Source organism: Martes martes (genome assembly GCF_963455335.1).
Source record: "Martes martes genome assembly, chromosome: 7".
Lineage (NCBI taxonomy): Eukaryota > Metazoa > Chordata > Mammalia > Carnivora > Mustelidae > Martes > Martes martes.
In genome coordinates, this window is record NC_137894.1 from 116128257 (window position 1) to 116147719 (window position 19463).

At 43.5% G+C, this 19463-nt stretch overlaps 1 protein-coding gene across 2 annotated transcripts in view; it reads left to right on the forward strand.

Moving 5' to 3' along the window:
* The window catches only part of TTC7B (tetratricopeptide repeat domain 7B), a 248850-nt gene that overhangs the window by 70245 nt on the left and 159142 nt on the right, over positions 1–19463 (forward strand). For both annotated transcript variants that reach the window (XM_080807351.1, XM_080807352.1), the window contains exon 5: positions 10811–10932. In XM_080807351.1, coding sequence (XP_080663477.1) covers positions 10811–10932 — 122 coding nt within the window. The remainder of the gene's footprint in view (positions 1–10810; positions 10933–19463) is intronic.

The window sequence follows — 19463 nt, forward strand, 5'->3', positions numbered from 1 at the left end:
GAAATATTGGGATAGACTCCCTCTAAGATTTAAAAAGTTTTCAATCCTTTTCCATATTTTCAAAACAACTTTTTTTTTTTAAAAGATTTTATTTATTTACTTGACAGACAGAGATCACAAGTAGGCAGAGAGGCAGGCAGAGAGAGAGGAAGGAAAGCAGGCTCCCCGCTGAGCAGAGAGCCCAATGCGGGGCTCGATCCCAGGACCCCGGGATCACGACCTGAGCTGAAGGCAGAGGCTTAACCCACTGAGCCACCCAGGTGCCCCTCAAAACAACTTTTAACTTCCAAATCTTCTTGGGATTTATTTTGTTGTGCGACACTAGATGTGACTCTAAATGAATGTTTTTCTCAAATTCACTACCACTTTAAGATGATCTTATCTCTGTTTTTTTACATTTGCTATCACATATTTTTAAGTATTTTAATAAAATTTTAGATACAGTAGTAATTCCTGGCTTTCCTATTTTGTTCTGATCTTATATTGTACCAGTATGACACCATTCAATAAGTATTTCTTTATGACTGTTTTCAACATCTGAAAGAACTGTAACTACATATCACTTGTATTTTTCAGAATATCCCTAGTTCTTTTCTGATGATACTTCAAGGTGAATTTTAGAATAATTTTCTTGAGTTCTAGAAAAATCCTGTTGGGATTGGTTGGATTTTATGAACCCTATACATAATTTGGAGAATTATATTTAGTCTTCACTTGTCTATGACCATGATATCTCTTTCCATTTTGCAAGACCTTTTGTTTCACAGATTTTAGTAGGTTTATTTTATTTCCAGGTTTTTCTATTTGTATTGCTTTATGAATAGGATCATTATTTTTTAAATTATATTTTCACATATAGCAATGGTTCTGATTTTTTAATTCAGTTACACAAACATTTGTTGAGTCCCTTTTTTTTTACAGAGAGAGCAAGAGCATGAGCAGGGGTGAGGGTGAGAGAGAGGAAGAGGCAGACTCCCTGCTGAGCAAGGAGCCCAATGCAGGACTGGATCCCAACCCTGGGATCATGACCTGAGCTGAAGACAGACGCTTAACCGCCTGAGCCACCCAGGCGCCCCTATTGAGTGCTGTCTATGTTCTGTACTATGCTTGATATCAGGGGCACTGGGATGAAAAAGCCACAGAGCCTGTCCTTAGGAAACATATGATCTAACAAAGACCTAGGCCCATAACCAGTGTGGGCCATGCTTTGGTGATGAACACTCAGAGGACTCTGCAAGCCCACAGAAGTGTCTTGGTGGACCAGCCTGGTAGTTCAGGGATGGTTCCTGAAAGAGAGGACACCTGAGCTGAATTTTGAAGGCTGACAAGGGTAAAGACATAGGAATATTAGCCACAATGCTGAATTCTACAAAAATACAGTTGATTCTTTTCATTTTTCTAAGAGTATGAATATGTGGCAGAGGAATGATTTTTGTTATTATTCCTTCCTATCTCATATTTTCCACTTTATCTCCCTATCTCCAGATTGTTTTTTTTTTTTAAGATTTTATTTATTTGTTTGACAGACAGAGATCAGAATTAGTCAGAGAAGCAGGCAGAGAGAGAGGAGAAAACAGGCTCCCCACTGAGCAGAGAGCCCGATGTGGGGCTCGATCCCAGGACCCTGAGACCATGACCTGAGCTGAAGGCAGAGGCTTTAACCCACTGAGCCACCCAGGCGCCCCCCATCTCCAGATTCTTTTTTCCTATCTCCAGATTTTCTAATACCATGTTAAAAAATAAAAGTTTTTTTTGTTCCTACTTGAAGGTAACTCTTTAATATATCCCCAATAAGGATTATTATTATTATTGAAGATTTTATTTATTTATTTGCCAGAGAGAGAGAGAGAGAGAGAGTAGCACAAACAGGGGGAGCAGCAAGCAGAGGGAGAAGCAGGCTCCCCAGTGAGCAAGAAGCCTGATGCAGGACTCAATCCCAGCACCCTGGGATCATGATCCGAGCCAACACTTAACCAACTGAGCCACGCAGGCGCCCCTCCATTAAGGATTATAATGTTTATATCCTCATTAAGTTTCCCACTTACAGTTCGTAACAATCTTATCAGGTATATATTACCCCATTACACAGATGAGGACAGTGAAGGTCTGAGATTGAAGGAATTGTCCTAAGTCCATAAGTGGTGAGGGGTATCAGAACCTGACCTTGAACCTGGGTCTTTGGACCTAAAGTCTTTGCCCCTCTTGCTGTCGTGCTTCCTTAGTCACTGCATATATGCTTTTGCCAAAGCAGGCCGCGCGTGTTAAGGATGCTTGTTGGCAGTCCTCTTGCAGGGAAGTGTTTATCCTCAGAACAAGTGGTGGCTTTGACACTGCCAAACAGTGCTCCTGCCCAGGTCCATGTGTTAGAGGCTCTTTGTGAAGAAAGGATGAAATCCAAGATGTTTAAACTTAAGGCTAAATCCGAGCTAAGCTATTCTCTCTGCCTCCCCACTTGTATCTTCTCCATTCTTCCCATTTATAACTTAAAACCTCATCCTGGCAGCTCTGACCTCTTGTCTTTTGGGCTTTGTTCTGCCAGCAAAGGCAGACTGATGGGACAAAGGGGAAGGAGCTGGACTGCAGAGTCAGGTGGACATGAGTTTCAGCACCGATTCTAACACTTGCTAGCCATGCAGTTTGGGGACTCACCCAGTGGAAAAAAGCTTCACTTCCTCCTTCAGTGCAGCGAGGGTAGTAGTGTGGATCTCAGTGGCTTTTTGTGGGGGAATAAATGAGAGAGTCTATGTGCCTACATAGTGCCTAGTGCAGAGTAGGTTACTTTCTTACTGCTTTTTTCCCTGCATTTCTGGTTGGTCTTACAGATGCATTCATTCATTCATTCATTCATTCATCCATTCATTCATCATGTATTTCATTCATTTATTATGTATATTGAATGCTTACCCTGCACCAAACATTGCAGTAGACATTGAACGTTATTAGTAAGTGAAATAGATGTGGCCCTGACTTTGTGGATGTTTCAGCACCACAGAGGAAGACAGTCAGTAATAAAAAAACAAAAAACAAAAAACAAAAAAAAACAAAAACTGATAAATGCAGTGAAGGAACAGGATGGGCTGCTGGGAGAGGGAATAATAGAGGTAGGCCTATGTGATGTTAGGTGGCCAGAGAAGGCCCTTCCAACAGGGTGACAATCAAGGTGACACCTGAAGGATGAGAAAGATCACAAGGGCAGCATGACCCAGTTTGGGTTATAGAAAGTTATTCAGACTGCTTGTGGAAAGTGGGAAGGAAGAAAAGGAGCAAGGGGTGACATGGAGAGTCCATTTAGGAGACTATTGTGGAAATCTCACAGGACGTGATTGTAGCTTCCATGAAGGTAATTGTTGTAGAAATGGATAGATACGGACATATTTGAGAAATAATTAGGAGGGTCATGGTAATAGATTAGAGAGTGTCAGGGTTTCAAACTTTACCTCCCTACCCCCCACCCAGGGTCTGATTTGGGCATCTGGGTGGATGATGTTATTTATTAAGATGGAATAACTAGAAAATTATGTTTTGGGGTAAAACTGGGCTTCTAGGAGCTTTACTCATGCTTAGAGTTTTCCTGGGAGTGGAATTTAAGTAGTTCTTGTCCCCAGAAGACATTCTAGGAGCTAGGAGGGAGAGGCCCAGAAAGGTCCCCTTGAGGATGAACCCCATCCCTGAGGTCTAGATATATAGGCCCTTCCTAAGACTGAGGCTGGACCAGGAAAACCCAAGAATTTCTCCCTTCCACCACCAGCAATGTAACAAACACAGCACCAGGGGCACCTGGGTGGCTCAGTGGGTTGAGCCTCTGCCTTCGGTTCAGGTCATGATCCCAGGGTCCTGGGATCAAGCCCCGCATCGGGCTCTCTGCTTGGCGGGGAGCCTGCTTTCCCCTCTCTCTCTGCCTGCCTCTCTGCCTACTTGTGATCTCTGTCTGTCAAATAAATAAATAATATTAAAAAAAAAAAAACAACACAGCACCAAGTAACAAGTAACTGTAGAATATTGCTAGGAAAGGGGCATGAATTTGGAGAGAAGTCACCTCTAGCCCAAGTATACAGGGACTGCTGAAAATAGGATGGAACAGAAACACTTAGAAAACCCCTCGGGAATCCCCGGTCCCACAGTAAGCAAGTCAGTAGCCCACTGCTTGAGGACTTTGAAGTCTGCAGTGTATGGAGGTAATTATAGAAACAGCAAAGCCCAGCCCAACTTCAACTACTGACTGGATTGACTCAGTCCCCCACATTTGTTGCCTTATAGATGAAAAGAGGTGCCCATTTTCAGGTATAAATATTATTTACCTCGTCCTTATTCTCTACACACAATCTTCAACATTGTATTTAAAAAATGAGATATATACAAGTGTGCACACAAACTGTTGTGAGGAGCAATAAACAAAATGAAACCCAGAAGTGACCCAGGTGTTGGAGCTATCAGATAGGAGCTTAAAAATATCAATGAATAGTACGTTAGAGATGGGGTGCCTGGGTGGCTCAGTGGGTTAAAGCCTCTGCCTTCAGCTCAGGTCATGATCCCAGGGTCCTGGGATTGAGCCCCTCATCGGGCTATCTGCTTAGCAGGGAGCCTCCTTCCTCCTCTCTCTCTCTGCCTACCTCTCTGCCTACTTGTGATCTCTGTCTGTCAAATAAATAAATAAAATATTTTTAAAAAATAGTACATTAGAGGATATTGTGGAAAAAGTATACAACATACATAAAGAGATGAGAATTTCAGCAGAGAGATGGAAACTATTAAAAATGTAAAACTGAAATGCTAGAAATGATAAAACATGATATAAGAGATGAAGAAACTTTTTTTGTTAAGATTTCATATTTGGGGCACCTGGGTGGCACAGTCAGTTAAGTGTCTCACTCCTGGTTTTGGCTCAGGTCATGATCTCGTGGGTTCTGGGACTAATCCCCATGTTGGGCTCCAAGCTCAGCAGGAGGTCTGTTTGAAGATTCTCTTCTGCCCCTTCCCCCACTCTCATGAGTGTGTGTGCACACGCGCGCGCTCTCTCTCTCTCTCTCTCAAATGAATAAATAAATCTTTTAAATAAAAGGTTTTATTTTTAAGTAATCTCTACCTCCCCAACATGGGACTCAGACTTACAGCCCCAAGATCAAGAGTCACATGCTCTCCAGGAGCCCCAAGATAAATAAATTTTTTGATGGCTTATTAGAATGCTGGACACAGCTAAGGAAAAAATCTTTCAGTTGAAGGTAGGTTAGTAGAGATGATTCAAATAGAAACACAAAAAGAAAAGAACAAAAGAGTGGGGAAAACCAAAACAAAGCATCCAAGAAATACAGAAAAAATATGTATGTGGTGTCCATAAAGGAGAGGAGAGAGAAGCTGAAATAGAAGAACTATTTGAAGAGAAAATGGCTGAGAGTTTTTCAAAATTACTGAAACACAACAAACCACATATCCAAGAATCTCAGAGGACCCCAAGCAGGATAAACAGAAACCTACACTTGGATGTATTGTAGTTAAACTATTGAAAATCAAAGACAGAATCTTGAAGGAAGCCAGAGAAAATGAAACTTTAAATACAGAAGAATAAAAGCTAATAGTTACAGCAGATTTGTCAAGTTAGAAGATATCAGAGAGATGGTTTTAGTTACAGCAAATTTGCAAGTTAGAAGATATCAGAGAGATGGTTTTAAAGTGCTGGATGAAAAATTTCAAAACACCTTTGATGAAAGAAGACAAAGACTTTGTTTTTTTATAGGACAAACAAAAGTTGAAAGAATGCATTAGCAACAGACCTGCATAACAAGAAATGTTAAAGAAATTTCAAGCAGAAGAAAATAAAGATACATACAATGAAATAAAGATCATCATCAATGGTGACAACGAGCATACATATAAAAGACTTTTTCTTATTTTTAATTTTTAAAAAATATAATTGACCACCTAAACCAATAATAGTAACATATTGTGGGATATACAATAGGAGTAAGATGTGTGACAACCAAAGCACCGAAGATGGGGGAAGAAATGTAAGTATATTGTTTAAAGCATTTATACTATATATGAATTGGTGTGATATTATTTGAACATAGACTGTGATAAACTAAAGAGCTATATTATATACCTTTGGGCAGCCAAGAGATGGAGGATGGGGGCATGGGTGAATGGACAGGTAGACAAACATAATTAACCAGTCATTAGTGGAAATGAAATGGAATCATCAAAAAAGCAGAAAGAGAGAGGGGCACCTGGGTGGCTCGTGGGTTAAAGCCTCTGCCTTCAGCTCAGGTCATGATCCCAGGGTCCTAGGATCGAACCCCACATTGGGCTTTCTGCTCAGCGGGGAGCCTGCTTCCCCCTCTCTCTCTGCCTGCCTCTCTGCCTACTTATGATCTCTGTCAAATAAAAAAATAAAAAATATATATATTTTTAAAGCAGAATGAGAGAGAAAAAAAGAAACAACAGATGGGACAATAAAAAAACAACAAGCAAGATGGTTCCAATCATGTCAATGGTTATATTAAATGTAAATGGTCTGAACAATTAAAAGGAAAAGATTTTCAGATTAGATGAAGATGCAAGCCCTAATATATGCTATCTATAAGAAAACCATTTAAAATTAATATATAAGTTGACAAAAACTAAAATTATATACCATATAACAATAATCAAAACAAAGCTAGGGTGATTATTACATCAGAGAGTAGAATTTAGAACAAGGAATATTTTCAAGCGATAAAGGGAGAAGTTACACTAGAAAGGAGTCAGTTAATCAACAAGGCACTGTAATTCTAAAAGTGTATGTAGCTAATAATAGAGCTTCTAAATGTCTAAAACAAAATATATAGAAGAATTTATAACATTAAATGTGTATTAGGGAAAAAAATTCAAATCCATGGTCTAAATTTCCAATTTAAGAAACTAGAAAAAGAACAAATTAAAGCCAAAGCAAGCAAAAGGAAGGGAATAATAAAGATCAGAAAAAAAAATCAATGAAATAGAAAAGAGATAAACAGAGAAAATCAGTAAAACTAAAAATGGATTATTTGAAAAGATCCATAAAATTTGTAAACTATTAACAAGATTGAACAAGAATAAAAGAAAATACACAAATTACCAACACCCAAGATGAGGAGATGGTACCATAGATTAATAAACATTAAAAGGCTGCAGGGGAGGGCACCTGAGTGGCTCAGTGGGTTAAAGCCTCTGCCTTTGGCTCAGGTCATGGTCTCAGGATCCTGGGATCAAGCCCCGCATTGGGCTCTCTGCTCAGCAGGGAGCCTGCTTCCTCCTCTTTCTCTCTCTGCCTGCCTCTCTGCCTACTTGTGATCTCTGTCTGTCAAGTAAATAAATAAAATCTTAAAAAAAAAAAAAAGACTGTGAGGGAAAGGGTGTCTGGTTGGCTCAGTCAGTGGAGCATGTGATTCTTGATTTTGGGGTTGTGAGTTTGAGCCCCATGTTGGGTGTAGAGATTACTTAAAAAATAAAATCTTTTTTTTTTTTTTTTAAGATTTTATTTATTTGAGAGGGAGAGAGAGTGAGCACAGAAGTGGAAGCAGAAAGCTGGACATGGGACTTGATCTCAGGACCCTGAGATCATAACCTGAGCCAAAGGCAGACACTTAACCAACTGAGCCACTCAGGTGCCCTAAAAAATAAAATCTTTAAAAAAAAAAAAAAAGGTGGTAAGGGAATATTGTGACCAACTTTATGCCAATAAATGTGATCACTTAAAAAAAAAAGATTCCCTGAAAGACACAAACTACTGAAGTTCACTGAAGAAGGAATAGATAACCCAAATATTCTTGTATCTATTAAAGAAATTTAATTTGTAGTTAAAAGCCTTTCCATAAAGAAAACTACAGGTCAAGTTGACTTTATTGCTGATTTCTACCAAACATTAAAGGAAGAAATGACAGCAATACTATAAAAACTTCCAGAATACAGAAGAGGAGGAAAACATTCCCTAACTCATTTTATGAGACCGATATCTCTTATGAATATAGATGCAAATATCCTTAACAAAATATCAGCAAACCAAATCCAACAACATATAGAAAAGATTATACACCATGACTAAGCAAGATTCATTTCAGGAATGCAAGCTGACTTAACATATGAAAATCAATTAATGTAATGTGTCAGTAGAATAAAAGACAAAACCCATATTATAATGATAATTTCAGTAGATGTAGAGAAAGCATTTGACAAAATCCAGCACCCTTTCTCGTGATAGGAATAGAAGTTCACATCTTCAACCTGGCAGAAGGCACTTATGAAAAACCTACATCTAAAACATATATAATAGTGAAAGACTGGATATTCCCCCCCTAAGATCAGGAGCAAGACAAGGATATCTGCTCTCTACTTCTATCCAGTATTGTAGTAGAGGTTCTAACCAATGCAGTTAGGCAAGATAAAGAAATAAAAGACATGTAGGTTGAAAAGGGAGAAGTAAGACTATCTCTGTCTGCAGATGGCATGGTCTTGTATATAGAAGATCCTAAGGAATTCACACTTACAGACCCTATTTTAACTAGTAAATGATTTCAACAAGATTATAGAATACAAGGTCGGTATAAAAACTACACTTTTATTTCTTTACACTAATAACCTGAAAATGGAATTAAGAAAACAATTTCGTTTATAATAGCATCAAAAGATGAAAATACATGGGAATAATAAAAAGAAGTGCAAACCTTATACCCTGAAAACTACAAAGCACTATTGAAAGAAATTAAAGAAAACCTAAATAGTGGTAAGACATCTCACTTTTACGGAGCAAAAGACTTAATTTGTTAAAATACATCTGTATCTACATCTATACTCTCTCCATGCACCCACACACATATATACATATAGTAAATACAAGATTTATTTTTAACTAAGACAAGTGCCCATACCTTTAATGACTCTGTGTAAAAAAAAAAACACATTTTTCTGAAGTTGAGTGATTACTTTGGTCACATTTTCGTTTCTCCTGTTAAATTTAATTAAAATTAAATGTAATGGTTTCCATTTAAAACTGGCATACAAAACACAATCTCAGTTTTTGGAAAATGACTTTTACCTTTCTTTCCTTGATATGTATGTATAAAGATACCTGAATTATTATTCAATAAATGTTACCTGGTTATTTCTGTGCAGTGGAATTTTGAGATGATTTTTAATTTTCTTTCTGTGTGTACCGAACTGGCTTTGCTTTACAGTAATCACAGCATTTTTAAAAATTAAAAACTATTCTTGAAAGCAAATGAAGGCTAATTTTTTTTAAAAGTTTAAGTGTTGGGCCTCCAAGTGGAGATGACAAGGAAGCAGTTGAATGTATGAGTCTAGTGTTCAGAAGGAAAGTCTGCAGTAGAGAGGATAACTTTGGGAGCTGGCTTCAGAGATTTCTATGGGTGAGATCATCCTGAGAGAGACTTACAGGAGACCGCACTCTTTGCATGTGCAGCCCTTGGAGGATGTGTTGGGGAGGAGCCTGCAGTAAAGCCCAAAATGACAGTTCGCAGGGGTAGGAGGAACACCTACTGCTTAGCACTCGCAGAGCCAAGTGCTAAGTCGGGAAGGAGCCAGGCAGTTTTGATAAGATGCTGGGATGTAGTTCAAATGCAAGGGTTGCCCACCTGGATTTCATCCCACAACATCTGTTCATTGTGCACTTTCTTTGCTGTTTCCTGAAGCTTAAAAGTTAGAAAACCAGTGGGGCGCCTGGGTGGCTCAGTGGCTTAAAGCCTCTGCTTTCGGCTCAGGTCATGATCCCAGGGTCCTGGGATCAAGCCCCGCATCGGGCTCTCTGCTCAGCAGGGAGCCTGCTTCCTCCTCTCTCTCTGCCTGACTCTCTGCCTACTTGTGATCTCTGTCTGTCAAATAAATAAATAAAATTAAAAAAAAAAAACTAAAAAAAAAAAACTAAAAAAAAAAAAAAAAAGAGAACCAGCAATTGCTTCAACTCCACATGGAGAATAATTCTGAGACCTCTAGAGTGTCTGGGCTTTGGCTTACAGCTGGGTCTTTGAAGGGCTGCTGACTTTCAGCAGATGGGGACAACATGTTTGGAGAACACGTGTAGGGTTTTTAAATGGGCCGCAAGGAGCTTCTGTTTGATAAATGCTTTATTTCACTTGCCAGTATAAAGCAGGTAACCTCTAATAGTAGACATGTGTTTACACTTCTCTGTAACCCACTCGACTTGAAGGTCTTTCTCCTGATTCGTTGGCAGTCTTTCTTGTGGGACTAAACATTTAGACCTTTACAAGCTCATCATCTGTTGACAAAAGATCAAGTTTTGGGAGAGAGAGAGCTTAGTTTGTTTTTCTCCTCGGTCCCCTTGAGAGTCCATAGGCCTTGGCTTTGAAGCCTAGAGAGCTCACCCTCCCTGGGGAATTTCGGGGCCAGTGCCAGTCACAGCGCTTCTCAGCTTAGCTTTCCTTGGGTTCATCAAGCTTACTTAGGGCTGGAGCCTTGGCCCACCTGTCTGTGACCTCGCCCATCGGTGGACGGTGACTCTTCCTGCCTGTTGCCGGGACCCGTTTCTTACTCACTCTGCCTCTCTGGCCACATCCTGGCACCTAGCAGAGCCCCTCTGCCTCAGTGCTTCCGCTGGCACTGTGCGCCCCTCAGCACCCTTCAGTCCTGAGCCCTCTGTGCCAGGAGAGCTGGGCACACCCCGGCTTTCCTAGTCTTCGCGCCCACCTCTGCACCAGTCCCCATGCACCGATGCTGGCGCGAGGAAGCTGATCTGTCAGGTCGTGCAGCGCGTTTAGAGATGTGGTTTGAAAGGAGTAGGCTTGGATGTGGATCTGATTAGTTTTCCGATTTTCTCCCCTTCCAGGTAATACTTACCAATATTCAAAACAGAAGCCCTAAGCCTGGCCCTGCTCCCCACGATCAAGAACTAGGTTTTTTCCTAGAAACAGGACTTCAGAGAGCCCATGTCCTCTATTTCAAAAATGGGTAAGCCTTCTTTGTTTTTTAACTCAGGTTCCTAAAGGAGGAAAGTAGAAAGCCTCACCATGCTATCTCCGGTTTAGCTATTGTATCAGAGCAATTTTAAATATGAACTATGATCGGAAGAGTTTTTTAAAATCATGAATGTAGGCTCTTTTGTCTCTTCTCCCCCAGCTCTCTCCCTTTGCCATGAGATGTGAAGGTGGGAGAAGGGACGAAGGAGGGCCCCTTTGTGAGTAGGAGTCATAGGTTGGAAGCACCAGCTGGGTGGGTGGGTCTCTGGGGAGTCAGCTTTATGCCACACCCCCTCTCCTGGGCAGTGGAGGCCAAGGCCAACCCCTTTGGTTGGGGGAGGAGTCAGTGACCTGGAAATCCCCACATCCAGGGTCATCTCCAGTTGGCTTCTCAGTTCAGAGAAACTGCCAAATCTCTAGCAGTTTTTAGGGAAGTGAGTGTGGCTCTGCTATCACCTGGGTACACTTTTCCCTTGAGCTGCTTTCGAGAAGGGTTTAGGAAAGTTTATCAACGCAAACGTGAGGGATAGCTCTCTGTTACATTTGATGTTTGTTTTCCTTTCTGTGTTGCTTTTATGAGAAATGCGATGATTGTCTTCCACATCTCTTCAGCTGTCCCTTGTTTTGACCTTGTGCTGCAGGATAGATGTGCATGAAGACCCACAGTAGGTATCCAGCTTCTCCGTAGCTCCTCGTAGGCCTGTTCCCCTTCCTCTAGAAATAGTCCAGTAGTGCTTGGAACCACAGAGGGGACATGAGTCCCAGCCTTTGGATAAATGAACAGTGGAATTGCTCCCTCTTCATTTTCAAGAGCATCAAACCTTGGGGCGTAGCTCATGGAAGTGGCGTTTCTTCTGCCCAGTGGCTCAGAGACATGTGCAATCATTTCTCATTTGTTGCCAGTAAATGCTTTCCAAATCCTGTTAAATTGTTGGTTGGCTCCAAAGGCCATTGGTTCAGATCAACACGGTGTGTGAAGGGTCTCAGTAACACCCCAAGGTTTGGATTGGCCTGAGGCCTTGGTGGCCAAGAAGATGCTCTCGAGTTTGATCTCATCTGCCATGGATTGGGATCATCTGAGCAATAGTGCATGTCCTCTAAGCTGAATTTTTAGTTCTATTTCCTATGGTGTTGTAAGTAGAGGGGGAAGGGAGTGAATGTGGAATTTTTTTTTTTTTGAGTGATTTGTTTCTTCTCCCTATTGACAATAAATGGTTGTCATCACAGAGGAACCCCAACCCTGCTCTCTGTTCCTCTAATCTGAAAGTGTTTGTGCTCGACTCCCATATGCAAGTCCAGAGGCAGGAATGCATTCGCTTGGGGCTCTCAGGCGTGCCAAACCACTACTTCTATTGAAAATGCTTTGGATTTTAGGATTGGTAAAGGTGGGCTGGAAATTTATTTTCATCTGAAGCCTACTCATTGAAGAGGAAGACGCTAGTCCTCTTGGGCTCTGACCTCCTGCCCTGAAATGTTGGCTGCCCACTGGAATCCAACTAAAAAATAATAATGATGACAAGTTTGCCCTAGAAGACTGATTACATGCCAGGAATTGCTTAGTGGCTCATTTCTCTTTTTATTTTACCCAAGTTCAAGGAGATTCCCATTGACGTAGCCAAAGTGAAGGGACTGCTTAACTTTTAAGACTTTTCTCCTTTCTTGTCCTCTCACTCTTTTTATGGCTTCAAAGACCAGTGATAGGATTGGCCAACTTCTCTAGAGGGTTCTTGCTAGCTACCACGTCCTTTGCAGCTGGAATGAGAGATTACTTTGAGGTAGATGGAGGCGAAGGCCAGTTTGGGGACCACAGACTGTGGATGAAAGGAGAGAAAGCAGCAGGAGCTTTTGGGCATGTCCAGTGCTTCCAGGCTGCCTGACTTAGAGCAGTGGATTTCTCAGGGCCCAAGAGCCACGCCTGGGTCATTGTCAATGGACTTTCACAGCTGGGATCTCTGTAGAGTAGGTAGGGACATCTGGAGGTAGCTGAAATCATGACCTGAGCCAAAACCAAGAGTCGGACACTTACCAGACCGAGCCACCCCGGTGCCCCTCTGCACTTTAGAAATCTGGAAGGGTATCATGGACAGGGTTTGATTTGCAAGGATTAAGGAAATGGGCTATAGAAGAGCTTTGCAATAAGAGATGGGAATTGATAAAGCCCATCTTTGTCTTTAGAAATGTACTTCGATATCTTCAGCTTCCTAGTTGTCATCCCTGAGGACTTAATGAGTTTTAGTAATTAATCTTATTCTTTTATAATCCTCTCATCTTTCCCAAGAGTACGTGCCAAACCAGTGAACTCGGGTCTCTTTCAGAAAGCACCCGAGTCCCAGACCAAGGCTCTTCCTTCACCGTCCTTGATCCCCACGGCGTCGGCTCTCTCCCGGGCACTGGTGCCCTGCAAGGCTGGCGCCATGACTAGTGTTGTCCCCGTGTGCCCACGGTGACCTGGCTGCTAGGATCTGCCATCTGTCCTCCCAGCACTGCTCCACTCAGGGGAAAGGCTGTGTGTGCAGAGCCCGGGTCCGACCCTCCGACAGTGAGTGGTCTGTCGTCACCCTGCCTCGCCGAGGCACTGGACCCAAGGGTGAAACCTTGCCGGGGATGGTTCCCAGCCTGTGCTGTCGATTGGGGTTTTCTCCTCCTACTTTTCCTTGCATCCTATCCAGCGCGTGCCGCAGATCCTGTTTCCTTCTCTCTCTTCCCCTTTTCCTCTTCCCCCACACCCCCCGTAGCCTCTTCCTCCTGGAGGCACAGAATACCTGGTGCCATCCGAGCCCCACCGGGCCACTTCTGTTTGGTGTCTACTTCTCATGTCCCTCTGGGTAGCAGGAATAAGCCTGGGAGGGATGAAAAAAACCCTCTTGCTCAGCTCTGCCGAGGGGGAAATGAGAGTGCATTAGCCTCTGAGGGTTGGGACACAAGCTCCAAGGGTTTCTGGAGTGGCCTTGTCCAAGCAGGCACTCAGAGGAAGAGCAGCAATTTGGAACCAGTCCTTCTCCTCACTGGGTCTCAGTTTCTTTATCTGTAAAATGGGTCTAGCACCCGCCCCCCCAATCACAGAGCTGATGTGAGACAAAAGTAAGACAACATGTGTAGAAGCACTTTGCAAGTCTTTAGGTAGGTAGTGGGCACCCAGCTGTCGTTTCCAGGGATGCAGAGGCCTGACCGACTTTCCAGCAGGACAGGACTAGGTGAAGGTTGGCCTCCAGTGGAAGTGGGAGTTTGCAAAGCACGCATCACTCATTTGATTGCTGAGCCTCCATGACACATTTTTCAGGGAAGGGCATTTATTTTCGACTGCTGGTTTAGGTGAGCTCGGCTCAAGATGTGTCCTGGTTGAGTGGCCTAGTGCTAATGACTGAAGACCTTGTCGGTGCGCCAGAGAAAGGAGGTGGGGTGACTGGTCCCATGTGGTAGCGAGGGGTGTCCGCCGGGCAGCACAGCTAGTACCCAGAGATGGCTTCAGCCTGGGGGTCCCCTCAGCCTTGTTGTTTGGTTTGTTTGTTTTTTTTTAATTTTTAAAACTTTATTTTTAAATAATCTCTACACCCAGTGTGGGGCTTGAACTCACAACCCTGAGATCAAGAATCACATACTCCCTACTGAGTGAGCCAGGCACCCTCCTCCCCTCAGCCTTCGAAGGGGAAGAGAAATGATACTCCTCACTGGAGTCCTTATGGCCAGAATTTCCAGGAAGCTCGGGTTTGGGGTGCCAGTTATGGTCTGCGTGCTGGTTTAGGAATATTTGGCCAACTCTTATTAACAAAGGGTGGCAAAGGCCGTTTCAAGTAACTTTGCTTCTTGTCAGCCCTGTCAGACTCACTGGCTGGGCAAAATGGATGGCAGCCGGTGTTTTCCTTGGCTCCGAATTTGTTTTAATTCAGGGAGGGTGCAGATACATTAAAACAAAAAGGCCAATACCCCGCACCTCCTGGGAGGCGTGCCCGTGGGTCATACTCTTTGCTGGGGTATATCACGGAGTTCTGCCCAGGAGACCCCAACCTGGAGAAGGCAGGAAGTCAGGAGGTACCATGAGACTCCAGTTGCCCTGCGATGCTCGGTGCCAGGCCAGGGAATAAAGTCATATAGAGGGGACTTTGGGGAGTTTTGTTATAGTCAATCCAACAGACCACTGATCACCACTGTGCACTGGCTTTAAAAATCCCCAGACTTCCTCGGTAATTTTGTTGACCTTCGTGACTCTTCAACTCTGCTTGATGTGGCCTAGAATTAGCAGGCCGAAAAAGGGGCCATGGGGCCTACAGTGTCCCAGCGGCTGCCGAGGAGGGCGCTTCCGATGTTTCCGTCCCAGAGACAGGAGCCGCAGCAGCCAGCCCACATGGTCATGGGGCGGGGGCCGGCCAGGAAGCGAGGGGGGCCCCTGTGCTGGCTCCCCAGTCTCCAGAGCAGCTTGGACTTGGCCTGTGCATTCTAGCATTCTGGCTGTCTTCCCTCCCGCAGTGGTAAGAAGCGTTCACTTTTCAAACTGCACGTAACTTTTTATAGCGTTAAGTCAAATGCAATGAATAGAGAATTCAGACATGTTTCCGGGAAGCATTTAATACGTATCAACTTTCTGTCCATGAACAGTCTTTGAGAGAGATTCAGAGATTAGAAGGAAATGGGCCTGCATTTTAGGAGACAGTCGGAGAGAAGGAAAGGTTTAGATGTAAATGTAGGTAATGTGGTTCTGTTGTATAAAGGAGTAAACCATGGGAGAACACCTGATCACTTTAACCGACCGAAGTGAGCTCGAGTTTCTAGGCCCATTTATTCCTTCGTTCAGGAAGGTCATTTGTTCATCACGTAAGGAGGATGACTTGCCTGCGTGTTAGGTACTGGACCCTATCCTAGGCAGCAGCAAGGAGGAGGAGCAAAGTCCCTGCCTTGCTACAACGCACAGCCCCATGGGGAATTAAGGGTGCAAACGAGCAGTTTCAGGATAGTTTGTGTGTGCTGACCGGGCGAGTTCAGCTTGCCACAAAAGCAAATAAGGAAGCTGCCGTATGGACACAGCTGCACAATCTGGAAAGGGCAGCGAAGCTGGAGTAAAGCTTTGGTGAAGGGCACTCATCCTGTCGATATGAATTGATTGGGGAAGCCAGGGCCCCCTCCCAGAAAGTGGGTAGATGTGTGCACTTAGAGCCCTACTCAGCGTTGATACAGGGTATGAGGAGACCAGTCTGGCTGGAGTGAGGGTTTCTGTAGAGATCTGTGGATTTTATATAAACCTCTCAGCAGAGCACCGGGCACGCGGTGGGTTTGACCAGTCACTGGACAAGTATTTATTGAATTCCCCTATGTGGCCGGTACTGTGCCTGGTGCTATGTTGGCAAATAGAAGAGACGACACGGTCCAGGCTTTCAGGGAGGATGCCATCTACTGAGGGAGACAGACAATCAGCCAGGAAACTAACGATACTATTACAAATTAGAATGTGTGCCAGGGAATGAATGGGTGCAGGGCGTGCGGATCACAGAGGGCACCTGCTTAGGTAGGTGGTCAGGCTGGGCCTCCTGAGGAGGTGACCCAGAGCCCTGGACATGACGGTGAGTAGGAGGTAACCCTGCTGAGAGCAGGAGAAAGAGGATTCCAAGCAGAGGGTCCAGCATGTGCAAGCCCTTGACCCAGGAAAGAGCTTGATGTGCTTCGGAATCTGAAAGGGGTCCAGTGTGGTAGAAGCCATTGCGAGGGGGAAAAGAGGCACGACTGGGTGTGGAAGACTCTGGTCAACCTTGCTCCCTGTGCTGAGCACGTCCCATGAATCATCTCACCACCAAGGAGGAGTTCCAGAATCGTTGAGCTGATGGTGGGGTACAGAATCTGTCAGAGCACGTTTGTTTTGATCACTGCCCTTTCTAGATGAGTGGTCTAAGATCTAGAGAAATCATGTGCAGTATCGTTTAATAAATGTTAATCGAGAACCTTCACTAGGTTACTTACTAGAGCCAAACACTGTTCTAAGAGAACAAGTGAGACCCAGTCACTGCCCATGTAGAGTTTACATTTTGGTTGGCAAAATGGTCAGTAAATAAGGCCGTGTGATTTACTCGGGGCCACACAGCTGGTTGGTGGCAGAGCTGGGACCTGCACCTCCTCCTTCTGACTCCCAGTCCCACTTCTCACCACTTGGACCACATGGACCACGCCCAGGTCATACCCCGTCCTTGAAAGTGGAGCACTGAGCCACAGAGCTGGAACGAATACGCTACACTTAGAAAACCGGGACTTTTAAAAGCTGGTCTAGATGTAATTATTTATGTAACCAAAAGCATCAGCCAAATCTTCTCTGTTTGTTTAAGTGTAGACTAGGTCTGGCTAATCCCTTCAAAACTGTTAGTATGGAAACAAAGAAATCTTTGTCAATTTTAATTATGAAACTCCAAGGCCACTTTCAGTGATGAATTACGGGGCATGAATTCTAGGGAACAGGTAATTGCTTTCCGTGTACTAACAATGTGTTAGAGTTCTGGGTCGTCTGCAAGCTCTGTGAGCACAGGGTGGGTCATACCAGGCTTCCAGAGTGCTGAGGTTGGGGCAGGTGAAGGGGGAGGGACCAGTAAACTAACTAGCAGTTATCCCATCTCATAAAGGCCTTTCCCCACATGGTTTTGATCAGCCGTACACTGCCTCCTTTAGCCACCGTTTCAAATTGAAATTCTCTGGAACGTGAACTAGTACAGGAGTTTATTTTAGTTCTTCACCAGAGATTTGTCTCGGGTAGTGATTTTCTCTTTTAACAGGGGCAGGAGGAGAGGGAGAGATTCTTTCTTTGTTTGTTCATCCACTTATGTATTCATCCCTCAAATATTCATGTGCTAGGAGCTAGGGTCAAGACAGCAAATGATCTCTATGGATTTTCTAGTTCAGCAGGAAACTATTAACTACCAGTGGGTTAAGCCTTAGGAAAACAGGAAGAAGACAGTGCTAAGGTTTAAAATTTACCCTATCACTTTGCAAGTTTTCCTAAATAGAGATAGTTGTACAATACAGTGTCTAACAATGAAAATTAACATAATTTTTAAAAATATTCCCAATACCTCTTGATATGACCGGAGATGGACCCCCTGGGAATTCCTGATAACAATGGCAATGTTTGCAGAGCGCCTCTTGGGTCACACTCTGGATGGGAGTAGCATGACTAGAACGCCCAGGAACAAACAGTGTAGCAGTGTGCCATGAGGGCTACTCCCAGCTCTGTTCGGGTTTCAGGTGTGTTGTGATATTCACTTGTTCTGCCAACATTTGTTCAGCTCCTGCTCCATGCCAGACATTCTTCAGGTGCTGGGGATAGAATGGCGAGCAGCTGGACACGTGGCTTGCTCTCAGAGAGATGTTAGATCATTTTATTCTGGGATGTATCGCGCTGAGATAGTGTTCAGCAAGCAAGGGACCCATTTCTGGGAGAGTCCATTTTAAAATGAAACTGACCTAGATTTGGTGGTTAAGGGAGGTTTCCCCGAGGGAGTAACTGAGCAGAAGCCTGAAGACAAATCGGACAAATCAGTGTGTGAGAGCTAACTAGCAACACCGAAGTGGGGCGGGAGGGATGTTTATTATTTAGACCTGAAGGGATCTTCAGAAGCATCTTTTTCCTCCAGCCTTACTTTTTTCCTTAACATTTAACCAGCATCAAATATAAACAGTGTTAACTAGGGTCTTCTTAGGTTTAGTTAAACATTCCAACTCAAGACTTCCATAGGCCACAGTTGACACCCATCTAAATAGAAAGATCTAGAACAGGATCATAAATTGCCAGCAGGGCAGCGTCAGGGGTTTCTCTTCTATGTGAATCATGCCCTCAGCAGTCCATATGGCCGCCCAGGAGCTGTTCTGTTTGCCCCTCCCCCCTCAAGTGACAGCTCAGCCAGTAGAGAATGAGCCTCACAATGAGTGAGTTTGGGATCTGTCCCAAGAATTCATGGTTTGCCAAGGGATATGCTCAGTTTTAAGTCCTCACGTTAGGAAGGACTTAGGAAGTCCTCACTTTAGGAAGCCCAAGCTACGATGTCCCTATCAGATATGAATGGTCCTTCTAGTCCAGATGCAAGTTATCAATCAGGGGTCATTTTTATCATAAACAGTGTTCCCTAGTAACATAATCGACATTTTATCTTTATTAGGTTTCCAGGGAAACAGAACTAGGAAGTTAACCTCAGGTAAAATTCTGGAGCAGAGAGGGAAAGGAATTTGTTAACCCTTTGCTCACATTGTATTTTTTTTTCTTATCTAATTTGTCTGTCTCTCTTCACTAGAATATAAGTTCTACTTGGGCAGAAATGTCTCTTTTGTTTGGGGAGGGATGTGTACCTTGAGCAATGTCTGGTATAAATTGTACATGAATGAACGAATGAGTGAATGAGCTTCTCATTCTCAGTGGAGATGGCTGTGGCTCACAGATGCCTAATGGTTACACGCTTTCTTTAAAGTTAGGTAGCGTAGCATATATTTATTGAGAGCTAAGTAGAACTTACTGCCCGGATTCCTGCGTCTTGGTGGTGGAGAGGGAGATGTACTCTG